Source organism: Phyllopteryx taeniolatus, chromosome 17, assembly GCF_024500385.1.
Source record: "Phyllopteryx taeniolatus isolate TA_2022b chromosome 17, UOR_Ptae_1.2, whole genome shotgun sequence".
Classification (NCBI taxonomy): domain Eukaryota; kingdom Metazoa; phylum Chordata; class Actinopteri; order Syngnathiformes; family Syngnathidae; genus Phyllopteryx; species Phyllopteryx taeniolatus.
Genome location: NC_084518.1, coordinates 10,476,793 through 10,492,749, shown reverse-complemented (window position 1 = coordinate 10,492,749; position 15,957 = coordinate 10,476,793). Strand labels below are relative to the sequence as shown.

Below are 15,957 nucleotides of genomic sequence, written 5' to 3'. Positions count from 1 at the left end.
CTCTGCAATTCCGTACTTGCTTCCGGGTTCGTTTCATAACACTCATGGCGAGTTTCTTTAAGCCGTCTACACGTTTATAAAGTACGCTTATAGCTTGGAAATAGATGCTTCCTGGGTATTTAGAAATTAAAACTAACGCGGCTTAGGCCCCCCCAAAACAAAATTTAAACAAAGAGGCTAGTTGCATTAGTTAAGTCATATCTTGGGTTGTAATTTCATATGGTAAATTAATAAATAATTTGATGTCAATGTATGCGTTAGAATTTTAATTGACAGAATGTCATTGTTACCTTTATGTCCGGACCAAATATTTCCTTGTGTTGCTATTACGGCATAGTTAGAGGGACGTCAACAACAACTAGTTTGCATGTATGTAGCTTTTTATGATAATGCTTTCTGGTGCACTAAATGTTTCGTTGACATCTGAAGAAAATGGGTGATAATAGGCTTTAAAGAAAATTACTGGCCTTCAAACTCTTTTTCACGGCAAGCGCCCAAGGAGTAATTTATCTGTCGTAACTGTGCAGTATTTATATTGACAATGTTTGTGTGAGTGTGTCCCATTTATAATGTATTGCACACCTGATTAGGTTTTGCACAATGTTAATTCATAGACAAGGTACACACGGTGTGAGATGTGTGAGGATAAAGATATGTTAAAGCAATAAAAGGCCATTACAAAGAACCGCTTGTTTTTGTGTTTTCGTGGAGAGCTACAGGACCAGCGCCACAAAAGATATATTTCAAACCCGAAGTTTTCGACTTCAATGTAGATCAGATGCTCACCCAGCACATCTCCAAAGAAAACCTGTGGCCTTTGCTTTGTTCAGTGCGTGAGAAGATGTGAGTTGTGGACGCTTCACCATGACAATGGCCCTGCTGACAATGCCCTGAGCATCTCTTGAGCAACCTCCCTACCCTACTCACCCAACCTGTCTCCATCCATCCTTCCGTCCATCCATCCATCCATTTTCTGAGCCGCTTCTCCTCACTAGGGTCGCGGGCGTGCTGGAGCCTATCCCAGCTATCATTGGGCAGGAGGCGGGTTACACCCTGAACTGGTTGCCAGCCAATCGCAGAACACACATAAACAACAATTTGCACTCACATTCACACCTACGGGCAATTTAGAGTTATCAATTAACCTACCATGCATGTTTTTGGGATGTGGGAGGAAACCGGAGTGCCCGGAGAAAACCTACGCAGGCATGGGGAGAACATGCAAACTCCACACAGGCGGGGCCGGGGATTGAATCCCGGTCCTCGGAACTGTGAGGCAGATGCTCGAGGCAGATGCTCTAACCAGTTGTCCACCGTGCCGGCGCCACCTGGCTCCATTTTTTTTTTCCTGTTTTTTTTTTTTTTCCCTTGGGAAACAGGAAAAACAAAATGGAGCACGGTGGATACTGGTTAGAGCGTCTGCCTCACAGTTCTGAGGACCGGGATTCAATCCCCGGCCCCGCCTGTGTGGAGTTTGCATGTTCTACCCGTGCCTGCGTGGGTTTTCTCCGGGCACTCCGGTTACCTCCCACATCCCAAAAAACATGCATTAATTGGGGACTCTAAATTGCCCGTAGGTGTGAATGTGAGTGCGAATGTTGTTTGTTTGTATGTGCCCTGCAATTGGCTGGCAACCAGTTCAGGGTGTACCCCGCCTCCTGCCCGATGATAGCTGGGATAGGCTCCAGCACGCCCGCGACCCTAGTGAGGAGAAGCGGCTCAGAAAATGGATGGATGTTTCCCAAGCTCAAGGGGACCTGTTTTGAAGACGTGGGCGACATCCAAGATGGCCTTGATGACAGAGCTGCAGAGGGTCCCAGAAGAGTCCTTCCAGGAGTGCATGAAGGTGTGGCAGATGAGGCTGAGAAGGTGTGTTAGACTCCAGGTGGATTACTTTGAAGGGGAAAAAAATATGTAGTTTGAAGTTTGGATTTGAAATATGTCTTTTGTGACACTAGTCCTGGAACTTTTCAGACACACTAAGTTCTTGAGGTATTTTCTTGCTGCCAAAGCAGTTTTCATTCATGTTAACAGAGGTAAATTTAACTGCAGTGAATGACCAAACTCATCACAAATGTGAATACATGTTAGGCAAAGAAGGACTATATGGTTATTGATGAGCGTGTGATAAAACATTGGCCGTCTGTCCAAGTGTGTTCGCTGCCAAATGCATTCTGGGATACCACCCAACTGTATGCAGCATATTTATGGCCATTCCTTTGTTTAGTATAATGAGTTACAGGCTCACTGTTATGCAGCTATTTGAGAGGTCATGTGCTGAGGCTTTGGATAAAAAAAAAAATAAAAAAAAAAACTCAGAATTCAACCTCCAAGGTACAATTACAATACAGTATTTTATTGATATTACATTAGGGCTGAACTACTTTTACACCTGTGTGACAGTTGATGTTAAAAAATATATTGTTTGCTATTACTGTTATTACACCCTCATTTGTCATTAATGTTAAGAGTGTTTTGTTTGTTCCGATCATTTCTATTTCCATTACATCCTATGGGAAAACAAGTCAGAATGGAATGTGTTTGTCCTTCCGGGTTGCATTGCATTTGGAGTTTGTGAGGAATGCTGCTAAATGAAAGGCCAACAAGACATTGTGTGAAGTACAGGAAAGTACTAGTTTTTAATTCCTTCATAATCAAACTTCACAAACAGCTTGAACTTGTACAATACCTCAGAGTGAAAATTACAAAAAAAGTGCTGGTAACATTTACAAAAATCATCCTTACTTAGCAACAATCAGTTTATTCTTCCACACTTTTTTTAGTCTTTTGTATTAAGGCTTAATACTTCTGTATAAAGTATATGCAAGATAAGTCTTCACAGTTTTTCGAAAAAAGTCACAATATTGTGTAACATAATGAAGCGTTTACGGCTATTTTTCTTTATAATAACGAATACACATCACTGGTAAATATATGTGAAATACAGGGCTTATTGTAAAATGGCAAGTTATGATACTGTTTGCTGAGATAAATCGATTCCACACACTTGTTATAGGAAAGTTTGCGATAACTGAAGCAGGAGGAGGAAAAAATAAAAATGATAAGTGTCAACAGTTGGGGAGATCGCCTCCAAACTTTGGCACATCCCACGAATGAAGAAGTCACACAAATATGAGATTCCAAATGAAATAATTGCTAAACTGGAATAAAGTGAAAACATGCTGTGTAGTAAGGTGCTAAATTAGAGATATTACATAGCCAGCCTTTTCTTAAAAAAAAAAAAAAATCATTATTCTTTTGTTTTCCCCACGTGGACTGACATGAATAAGGTGCATTTTAAGACTCAACACGTACGTTTTTTTTCTCACATGTTGACAAAATATTTAATAAATACAAGGAAAAAATGTTTTATTGACCAATAGTCTTGAGGCGACCTCATGCTTTCCCATGGATTGAAAAAACTTAATGGGTAACTCTTATCGTGGCATGTGAAAATAAAAGCTGTACTGTAGTTATGGTGTTGCTTTTTTTTTTTTTTTTTTTTTTTTTTTCATATCACAAATTTTTTTGTCTTTTTTTACACAATTTAGACTGTGACAAACTGGATGACTAAAGGAGATGTAATTGAAAGCCGAGATATATTCACAAGATCCTCAAGAAGCTGCACTGGTTTTGTTTACAGGTCGACAGATGAGCCAATCTACCCTCATGCATACTGTATGGTTTAAAGTGACGCAACAAGCTCGCTTTAAATAGTCTACATCACAAAACAAAAAGCAATTTGGTTTTTAGTGCAAACACAATTGGCTGGCTTCAGCTTCTCAATAATAACAAGGAGATTACAAGAAGGCACGTACTTATGCTTCCTCGAACACGCAACATATTCAAACTGGAACACCAGACAAAGCGGTGGGAATAGGAAGAAAAGCTACATTGCCGCATATAATGGTGAAATATTTTTTTTTTACACTCTAAACAATAATTTGTGTCAAGGTCAGACCTTGATGTTGGGACAGAAAAAGGAGATTTGGTGGATGCAGCCAATGAAGTTTATATCACAAAAAGGTGCATTTCATTTTTGGAACATTCTAGATGAAAACAAAAACACTTAAAATGACCAAATAAGCAATGTTTTTTTTTATTTGTTTACACAACAATAGTTGATGAAGACTCAGAATGGATCCCTTCCCTCATTACATCCAATCTCATTTTCCCCACATCTGTTTTGATTTGTCCAAAAACAACCACAGGAGGAAACGACACTTTAATGCCCCTCAAATGTGGAAAACATCAATGTGCACCACAGACGCCAACAAACAACTATGGTTTCTAAGAGGTGTAAAATGAATTATATTGCTTTTTGATAGAAGAAGACCAAAATGAGTCTATAGTGCAAATTTCTTTTCTGGTTTGAGAAAGTGGAACAATGTGAGATTTAGTCATTATCGGCTTTACCATAGCAAGAAGGCCTCCTACCTGTCTGTCTGTCACGTGGAATATCCCTTTATGATGTCTTGTCAATGCAATCGGTCATCAGTAGGGATGGGCATTGGACTATAGGCAAAACAATTATTATTATGAATAAAAAAAATATACATTTGACGAGCAATTGATCTCGCTGTTGAATGTTCTAAACTCCTGTTTCAATGCCAAAGTGGAAGCCAAGCAGTGCACTCAATTGCTTCACAACGAGATTAACCAACAAGCAATTCCCTACAATCAACAGAATTAGTAGCATTCAATGAATGGGTCGATTATTATGCCCATCCCCCAGTTACCAGGCCACAGTTTGGAAGAGTGGGTCACCTACGCGGGTATACACCCCTCACCAAACCGCAACGAAAGGAAATGTCTTGACGTCTCACTTTTAACAACTAAGCCCTGCCCCCTTTCCCTCCCACGTCCTGTGCAGTCATGTCTGTCAAATACATTGCTCAACTTGGAAATGTTGGAAAACTCACTCCAGTCCAGTGTTTGACAAATCATATTATATAAAAACAAACGTCCGTGCACATACTACATTTAGAAAAATGCTTTCCCCTATTTCAGAACAGCAGTCAAAACATTTCAAACAAGCTCGTTTCATAACAATAATAATAATAAAACATAAACTTGGAGGATAAATTACCAAAAACAAACTTAAAAACACATTACTGCAGCATATATCTCAGGGTCGTTTAGTTTGATGTCATCTTTAACTACCATTTACTACAACAGCTTCACTTCTGCCAGTTTTTTTTTTAAGGGGTTGGATGTGGGATTTATAATAAGATAGCAAGTTAATTTAGACAGAAACAAAGCCTAACAAAATACACACATGAGCAACATCTGAGTTTACAAAAAAGCATATCATCTCCAAACAAGATGACCAAAAGAAAAAAAGAACGAGAAGGCGCCCGTCTTGTAAATTGAAGCAATTCGTGCCTTCAGCATTACACCAATTACTGCAATTCAATTTCCTATTTTGAGAGCATAGAATGAAATACATAACAAAGTCTTGCTAAGAATTTGTGAGAAAAACTTTAAGGATGATATTTTGTTGTTACAAAAATATACTGTCTCATAATGATCACAGTTTTGGAGCACATTTCAATTTGCTTTGTTGCTGCAGTGAGCATGAAGATATTTCACGTGTCGATATTCTCTCAGTTTTTGGCTTCATAACCTACAAATATGTGCAAACTTAACATCTTGGTCCATCTGAAGTATAAATGGCTAAATGTATTTAAAAGTTGTGATGTTAGTTTTGTTGTTGTAGGGATAGCCTTTAAAATGTATAGCGCCAATATTTAGAAAAAAAGAAGTATGAAGAGTAAATAATAAAAAACTGCAATCCATTAAATGTAATATAAAGTGAAGGTGAAGGGTCTACATTGAGTTAAAGTTGGGGATGGTACACATATCGAATGAATTTTTTTTGTTTTAGAAACAATGTATGTGGTTTCATATTTCAAATATCAATGGGGTGTATTTTTTATTTATTTTTAGAGTCATTGTATATAAATCTAATTTGGTCTTCAAATCAAGACAAGCACAAAACTCCAAAGAAACATTAAGCTCTCTGCCTTTAAAACAAAAAGCAACAAGAAAAAAAAAAAAACACCAGATAAAGACATTTTATTTTCTCCAAAATACACTATAATCTCAACCCTTCTTTGATTTGTGTCAACCAACATTGTCTTGTTCAGCTTTCCCTTGCCAATTGGGCTTCAAGTAATTAACACGGCCCAGTGCTCCAATGTGTCCTTTAAGTCTTGATGACGTTTGCTTTTACTGTTTGGCGGCGTGACCAAACAAACAATATGCATTGTAATGCATGTTGTCTACAGAAGTGGTCTGCTCACAGCTAGATAGCTTTGTGCTCTCATGGCTAAAAAAAGAAATGGCAAATTAAATGAAATAAGGGCCATTAGTTGTTTGTTTGTTTATTTATTGTTTAACGGGAACACTGGCTGGAATGTTCTGGATTGAACGGGAATGCAATTGTGCTGCCAAAGAGGTGAGCTGAGCCAATTGACATACTTGGCAAATACAGAGGATTCTGATTCTGATACTATAGAGCAGTGATTCTCAAACTGTGGTACCAGTACCACAAGTGGTACATGGGCTCCCTCTCATGGTATGCAAAAGAATCACATAATTTTATGTTCAAAATGTACATAATGCCACAGAGGCTTAAACTTTTGTTTTTGTTTTAATCCAGTACATTTGATTAGTACAGTTCAGTTGTATTTAACTTTTAAATACAATCCATTTGCATTTAATCTTTTGAAATGATGTCTTCTAACATTTATTCAGGTACAACCTTTTTGTGCAATACATTTTAATTGAATTACTATTTAAGTACAGTTTCTATTTTACTATATTCAACCGCAGTGTTAATGTTCAAACTGTGCATAATGTTATGGTGGTTTACAGCAGTGATTCCGATATACAATATAGTACTAATGTAGTGTGCCGTGAGAGATCATCGCAAGGGCCGCGGGAAATTATTCAATTGCACTTACTTTGTACGAAAATTATCATTTATCAATTACAAATATATCATTGTTCATTTATCTATGCTTACAACATATAGTGACAGGCAGAACAATTAAATGCTCTTCCATTAGATGGCAGAAAGTACAATAAGGCTGTATCCACCTGTTGCCATTCATACAAGTCAAATATAAGTCATGGCATCCTGCAAGTATATTGGCTTTGTGTTCAGTTAAACAGGCCCAGATTTCACACTAAGTCAATTTGTAAATTGAGACGAGATCGACGTGTGCCGTGAGATTTTTGCAATGTAAAATGGGTGCCTTGGCTTGATAAAGGTGGGAAAACACTGGTTAACAGTACCTACTACGGGCCTACTACACAACTGTATTTTAATGATGGTCATTATGGTGGTATTTTTCGAGGTGGTAGTTTTTGTAAAAAGTTAGAGAACCACTGCTTTAGAGACTTTGAACAGGACTGCACAGTAGAGTTGGACTGATACAACAGTGGTAGCTGATGCTTTAAAAAACTAAATAGGGTTGTGTCATAATGGAGAAAAAAAAAGGTCCTAAAGAATATGACTGACATTAAAATGCGGGTGGATGTAGTGTGTGTGATTGACGGATGGATGACAGGGACGAGCTATCACGTTGCCTGTATCACGGATGCTTATTTTGAATGTCAATGAAAGTAAGCCTTTCAAACAAGTATCTGTTTATAGTCATAGCTGTTTTCTCCTAGTAAAAAGTATGGATGATGGAGGACTTAAAGAACCAAAGTGAAGGCAATCACTTCATTTGGTATGACCTGCTGTATGTTTAATGTGATTCTTCTTGTTTTTCAAAAGTAATTTACAAAGTAGACTGTATTAGGGCCCCTTTGAAAAGAAAAGAAAGAAAATACATTTACTACAAGAATAACTCATATTCCTTTGTGAAAAATGTATAATCTTGCAAGAATAAAGATGCAATTTTACCAGAATAAAGTAGTCATGAAATGGTCAATGTTTTAAACAGCATTTATAAACATCTTAATGCGAGAGTTTGCGTGGCTCTGTTAAATTTTCAATCAAAAGTGTTTTTAACAAATATTTAACAATAGTAACTCATTAGTGTACATGGCAGCACTCTGGAGACAGAGAGTGGCTGCTGGTCTCGTACTGTGATGTTTAGGTGTTGAACATTACGACTTTTTGCTTGTAACACTGCAACTTTTATTCGTGAAAAATAAATACTTTGTTCTTGTAGCCTCATTATTCTTTTTTTTCTTTTCACTGTGGCCCTAACAGTCCTTTGTACTAATTAACAATAGTAGTTTTAACGTGAAGAGTTCCCACCCCCCCTAAAATTTTCAATTTGGCACGTTGACCGGGCTGGAGAATGAAAGTGTGGTAATTAGTCAACAGGGGACACAATAATGAGCCGGTCCAAAACCTTTAATCTCACAGCCACACCGTCATCGCCATCCTAAAACTTCATGTCTGACACAAAGCGCTTTTACAGACCTTTGTGGAACAATCATGTGTTGTCTTCACTAAATTTTCGAATCTTGATTTCAAGACTTTTCCTCCAAAGAGGGATTACTAAAAAATGTCTTGACAAGTTTCTTTATGCACGTCGCTCCACTTTTCGGCTGCATGTACAAAGAGATCAGATAAAGCATTCATCAACATTAGGTTAGGGAATTTGGCATCAGATTTGTATACAATGGCGCCCTATCATTAGGTTCAAAGGGCACCCGGTGTACTTTGACCTTGTCAACTAAAGGGCCTGATAATCTACTTAGGTGGTAGACCATGGCCACGTAACAGGCATAAACAAACATCTTGAGTTTCATCATCACGTGACCGACGCATTGGCCCGTCACTTGACGCGCACACGGCAAAAATTGTTGCTGCGTGTAGAATGCCGCGGAGATCATCTCTCCTGATTGGTCCGTCTTAGTCACATGCTGTGATGACGTACTAAGCGTTCCCCTTGGTTCTACAGACCATCTACGCCACCGCCTTCTTAATCGATTTTGCAGCATAATTAAATGTATCATCTGGTCATCTAGGTCCATTTGTTCTAGCAGACACTGTTCCACAGTCGCCATTGTTGTTGCTTTGTTCCTTGTTACGGAAAGGAAAGTAAAAACGGCTACCGGAAATGGCCAAAAATGCAGAGGAAACAACACCCTGTGATGTCCGAGCCAATACCAGCCGTAGCGACTCTTGGAGGAGAACTGCAGTCCATTTTAAAAACTGTGCGCGTGGGTTGCGCTGGAGTATAAAGGCAAACTGCGCCTGGATAGCAGCAGTGACGTCAGCGCAGTCGCCACCCGCGCGAGTATAAAGAAGCCTTTACATTCATGCGTCTCCCTCTACAGGTCACAAAGCCACATTGCCCTCTGTCACACAGCACACAAACTAGCTTGCCTGCTACGTACGTGAACAACGTGCAAGAAGAAAACCGCCATTAAACATTCGTAAGTGATTGTGCATTTTTGATATCTTTGAATCCTCCACATGGCGTACATGTAAAATGTAAAACCTGCTTTTACTGTATACGAATAGAACATTTCAGGTACTTTAAAGGGTTCGGATGCACTCACAACCACCTGGTTTTACTTGTATAAATACTGTCGTATATTTTTTTAACTAAATAGAACATTGTGTATATATTGTATCTGTGCACTGTAGGAGAGAAAAACTATGAAAATTCTGTATAGTTGCTGAATGCACTGATAGGCACTTGATAGGCATATTCCCGATATCACACAAGGAAAAATGCATTCAACTGTGAGGAGATGGTGATTCTTTTATATACATTTATATTTACTGTATATATTTATATAAATATCTTTGTCAGAAGGTATATGTTTCACACTGATGTGTGCTGTAGAGGAAATAAAAAGCTGTTATGTATAATCTGAGTGGTTTTTATTCCTAACTGTGACTTAATTCAAGCTTGAACAAAGAAAAACTGATGGAGACAACTAGGAAGATGGACACTACAATGAACCCTCACCATTCCTGTGTTTTCGCCTCAATGCAAAGCCTATACTGTACTGTATGCATATGTACAGTATAATACACCGTGAAAAATATTACTCAATTACTTGACTACCCTCGACCCAGCTATGTGAAAGCTATATGCATGTATTAACAACAAGACCATACTGTGTGATCATCAGAACAAACAAGCAGGATGAACTAAAGAAGTATCGTGAATAAATGAGGAATCAAATGTACTGTGAGAAGGACAAACATAGTACTGTAGACCCCGAATCTCTACACTAAGATAAACAAAACGTCATATTATTGGAGAACACAATATAAACAGCTGCAAGATTGGTATCGAGCATTTAATAGGGGTTTGTCCTGGAAAATTCGTCAACAATCTGCAAAAAAAAAAAAAAAAAAAAAGCCAAACAGAAAAGATCCCTTAAATAAAACTACAAGAAATGCGCAAAGGACCATCTTTTCTGAAAGGGGCTGCAACTTTTTAAACCATTTTTACAATTTTTCTTTGCAACACAGACAAAATATTGTGAAGCCCCACCACGAGTATCTGAAATAGAATAAAGAATATACTGTACTGTATAACTATGGACAGTGAAGCGAAGCTAATGCACACTGGGGAGAAGAAGAAGAAGGCTCCTTTCCTTTCAATCTTATCATACAAGTCAACGAGTGATGGGATGAGTTATTAGCCCTCATCCAGAGAGATTGGCTACTTGTTATTCCAGAAAACCACCACCACCACCACCACAACAACAACATAAAAATGATAGCGAGACACTCTTATAGTGTAATTCTGAAATGAAAATATTGTCCAAAGCCAACGACAAGCTACTTAACCTACTATTTAGACCATTGATACCACAAAGCTGGTTGTACTCATCTAGCTACAGTCTATAGTGCATTAGATATATGTGTTTACACAAACTATGCAAAAAGCAGGTGCCATGAAGGAATGCTAAATCACTGAATACGTACATTACACTGAAACATGTCTGCCTCTGCGCGGAAAGCTGACGTTTGTTTGGCAGTGTTGGTGCTCGACCGACAAGACACCGTAAGCTGTGTGCCCAAAAATGTGGCAATACTGTTGGAAAAGAGAACTCGGCAGTTTGCTTACATAGACTATTTAGTGCATTGTCTGTTAAGGCAAGAGATGACCCTCCACGTGCTGTGTCAAGACAAATAGAGCACTAGCATGCAGCACATTTGCCATCCTGGCAGCAACAGCTACAAAAAAGGGGCCGCACCATTTTTTTTTAGGCTAATACGCACACCATAAATGAGACAGGTAACTGTGAAATAAATGTCAATGTTTACATGAGGAGAACTCTCAGTTGTAGTTGGATGAAATTTAGAAAACAATTTTGACTTCCAACTCTCAGTTTTGGAGGTGTCCTATGAGCCCAAAAGGTGTGGTGAGGAGCCACTCCTCGTGTTGTACCTGCGCTGCATATTGCAAAGGAAGCCCTACAAGGTCAAAATATTTCGCTTATCAACAGTTTGATTCGGCTAAAAGAGCACACAGACACAACGACACTCACTAAAGGAAGGAAAGGACACAACGGTGCACAACCCACAGACACATACAGTATTATCAAAGAAGCTGCATTCCATCACCTTTCCACGCCCACCCAAAAGTTGTACTAGGACACATATGTCATCTATATTACACACACACACACACACACACACACGCACACACACACAATAATAAATGTATTATTATTATTAATAGCGTGATAATAGCTGTTATTACCACTACCACCAAGTCAGACAGAAGTTGCCGTTATTATTACTGTTGCCGTTTCACCGTTTGGCTATAAGGAAAATTCTGTCTCTTTAAAGAAATGCAATTGAATTATTGAGTTACACGGAAGTGACTCCATAAAACATTAACTTAAAAAAAAGATAAAACATAGATGAGCACGTCATGTTCCACATTTAAATAAATGCTTGCATCGAAACGGCACAAGTAATGTACAAACAGTATATGTATTGATATACTGCAGGTAACTGCAAGCAATAACAAAAGCCAAGAACCGCTGAACTACTTTAAAATTGAAACAAAGCTATGCTAACACGTGAACTCTATAACCAAATGTTAGATTTTTTTTTTAAAAATCCTCTTTTCTAAAACTATATCTCTGTTAACAGTAGTGCACTTATTGGTTTAAGCAGTGCAACATATATGCAAGAAAATAACGCAGTCCACTTATCAAGAGTTTTTGAAAAAAGAATTTTCTGCTTTAAAATTGAAAAAAATAAAATCATAGTTTATTTAAATTAACAAATGATTAAATATTAAGCACAGGCATTTTAAGAAAATGTGCAAAATAACACATTTTTGTGTATTTATTTTTATATCTGCAGCACTGTGAGCAACATAACTACAAAAGTCATTTGCTCACACAAAGGAGCAAATCCTTCAGATTGTAGTTGCACACAGCTGCGTGTGTGTGTGTGTGTGTGTACACATACACACACACACATATATATACAAATACACATTCACACACACACACACACATATATATATACACACATACATACACCACACTTATATGCGTATGTATACGTGCGTGTGTGTGTGTGTGTGTCTGTGTGTCCTATATCTAGTGAACTCCAAATATCAGCCTCAAGTGGTGTCCTGATGCATGGATGACATTTTAGCACACTAACTAACAAATCTAATCTGTACATGTATGTCCAAGCCTTTTAGAAAAACTGGAATGTATACTTCTCATGTAGAAAGTCCATCCACAATTTGGGGTGAATGTATGTGTGTGTGTTTTTATATATATATATATATATATATATATATATATATATATATATATATATATATATATAATTATGTGGTTGGTTAAGCTACTTGTTTTTCTCCAATCTTTCCTTTCAAAATGTTGCAGGCTGTTTGAGGAGTGACTCACTGAGAGTGTTGCATTTAGCTCCCATAGCTAAAACAGCTCTGCAAAAGTCATGAACTGGTTCTATTCTACAATCAGATGGCAATTATTTCAAAAACAAAACGGGATTCAAATTGAATGTCTCTCTCTTTAACACTGTTCACATTTACAGCCAAACTAAAGAAAGTGAATAGAAAATGAAAAAAACACGTAGGATAATCAATAACAACAATAGCTTGAGAGACAAATCTTGTTTTAAAATCTACAGCCTATAACAGTATGATGTAAGTGGAGGAGCAGCAAATATGAAGGAGAGAGTTTAGTCTCTTATTCCAGACTGCTCTTACTGTGAATGGTAAAAGGTTGAGAAAGAAAATAGTATTAAAAAAGAAGAAGAAAAAAGTCGTTCTCATTTTATGATTGGCGCAGCCTTGACTAACAGTCTTTTAGGAGATTAGTGGCAGTGTATGCAAATGAGTTCAGAAACGTTTTTTTGTTGTTGTTGTTGATTATTTTTCACTTTGTCTCATCAACACAGTCTAATTTAGGAAACTGAACTATCAAAAATGCTTGTACAATTACAAAACTATTATTTCTGCCATCTTTGACAGGAAGTGATTGAAATTTGTACCTTGACAATAGCTGCATTATAATCTTTTAATACTATAGGAATAAATAAAACCCAGTGTCAAATTTACTACTCTCTTCTTTTTTATTTAAATTCACTTTTAGAAGGCAATCTTGTGACTGTCAGTATTTTAGAGGGAATATGGAGGCCCACCCAGACGATTTTTGTTGTTGTTATTGTTGTTGTAAATTATACCACAGTAAGTCTGGACATTTATCGTTTCCAAACTGGTCAGGATGGGTTCACAACTGCCATTTTAAATGGCATCACAAACACACACACACACCCACACACACACTGGGACACATGCAGATCCACACACAATAACCACTTATATTCACTCAAATAGATCTACACTAAAGGTGTGTTTGTGTGTATGTCTTTCTTTCGTAGGCCTTTCGGTAGTGTTCAACACATAAATCAGTATTTTAGGAAATCATACATTTAGAGGCCTGTAGTTAGGATCCATCCAGTAGATCAATATCCAACTACTAAGCCTTAAGGCCACCATCTTTTTGTTTATTTAGAATAACAAAAAAGAAAATCTGTTTTTTTTTTTTTTTTTTTGGGAAACTTAATGTGCCAGTGTCTATACTCATTACTCTCCATACCTCAAAAGAAGAAAAGGAAAATCTAGTGCCATTTTGTTTGTCATTCTTTTGGAGAAGTTTATCAAGTTGTACTTATCCGTCAGAGACATGCATTCGCATGTGGTCGTTGAAGTGCTCCATTTGGTCGAACTTGACGGGGCAGACAGAACACATGTAGGTGGTCCCTTCTTGGCAGCTCGCCTCCGCGGCCATGCCCACTCCCATTCCGACCCCGGGCCCTTCTCCTGCACCTCCGCTCACGGGCATGGCGAGGGCCACCACCCCGGCGCCGGGCTCGGGGACGGCCATGGGGAGGGGAATGGGGATGGAAACGGAGCCCGGGGTGCCGGTGATGCCAGTCAGCCCTGCGATGGCGCTGCCTGTGCTGTGCAAGGCCATGTGGCGCTCCAGCAGGGTTTTGTGGGAGAACTTCTTCTTGCAGATGACACACTCGTACGACTTCTCGCCACGGTGCAGCCGCATGTGGACGTTGAGAGAGCTCTTCTGGGTGAAGCGCTTGTTGCAAATGCTGCACTGGTAGGCCCGCACCCCTGTGTGGGTCACCATGTGTTTGATTAAGTAATCCTTCAGGGAGAACGAGCGCCAGCAGATGCTGCACTGGTGAGGCTTCTCTCCTGTGTGGGCATGTCAGACAAACACAATTGGGGGGGAAAAAAAAGAAGAAACCATTATTATTCAAACTGGTTTTTACGTTAATGCTCACATGCACAGGCAAATAAATACCAATACCGAACAGTCACAAGGAAGCATAAAAATGCAACTTTATCATATTTAACTATACTCTCATCAACCGAGAGAGAGCGAGAGAAAAAAAACTCATGAATGTAAAAATGTTTTCCCTTTCCTTAGCTGAGGCTGAAGCTGCTCCATCTGTTAATGGCATCAACAAACACATGTAGAAGCCAACAGTGGTCATTTACACAAATCTGCAACACTGTGCTTGTAGTCGGCACGAGAAGCCAAACAGAAGGTGTCCAGTCCCCAATTCCATTAAAGAAAATGAGCTCGTCAGCAGCTGACAATTCAAAGTTAAATGCTCCTGCTGACTTCATCTAGTGGACGCCTCAAGGCCGCACATGGGGAAGCATTAAAACTCGCTTTGTGTCTGGCTAGAGAGACATTTTTGTCTAGACTTACTTTACCTAAATTGAAATTGAGAGCATTCTTAATTCTATATTATTGGATTCACATTTCACACATGGGGACCTATTTGGTCTAGTTTGCAATTAAAAAAAAACACCTTTTTCATAATTGTTAAAACAGTCATTTTGAATTTACAGTCGTACATGATGGCCTCACGCTGACCTGTAACCCCCCAGAAAAGCACCTTATTCGTGATGGAGAGTTAGTACAACACTAAATGTTATCAGTTTGAAGTTTGAAGTGAAATTGGCTTTTTAATCAAATTAGAGGCATGAGAGGGGGCCAAAGATTTGTTTTTTCACAAATCATATTTATTCATATCTTTTACTACTGGAAAACCTTAAGGACTGTTTTAATATGTATGACAAAAGTGATGCTTTTTAAAATTGTAAACTTCCCCTTACAATGAGAGTTAAACATGAACCCCGTTTGCCTCTGAACTGATTTATATATTCAGTATCACAAAATGCTATAATGATATTGATAAGCTTTTTAAAAAGAGTAAAACATTGTAATGTGCTCAAGTAATTGTCTAGGGTTGAATTTCCAGGAGTCTAAAGTGACATGTGCTCCAATACTGTGCTGTTAAAAACTAAAATGAACAAAATTGTTATAATCATAGTTATTGGTTTTCATTAGTGACTCATAAAAGTTGGAGCAGCCATGCAATATTTGATTGCAATTATTATCTTTGCTAGACTCAAACTGTAAATGATGAAATAG

At 38.2% G+C, this 15,957-nt stretch overlaps 1 protein-coding gene across 4 annotated transcripts in view; it reads right to left on the bottom strand.

Annotated features, from left to right (window-relative positions):
• Positions 1–2,608: 2,608 nt before the first annotated feature.
• Positions 2,609–15,957, bottom strand: part of zbtb20 (zinc finger and BTB domain containing 20) — a 38,438-nt gene continuing 25,089 nt past the window's right edge. For all 4 annotated transcript variants that reach the window (XM_061751116.1, XM_061751119.1, XM_061751118.1 and 1 more), the window contains exon 4: positions 2,609–14,705. In XM_061751116.1, the coding sequence (XP_061607100.1) occupies positions 14,164–14,705 (542 nt within the window). In that variant the 3' untranslated portion in view covers positions 2,609–14,163. The remainder of the gene's footprint in view (positions 14,706–15,957) is intronic.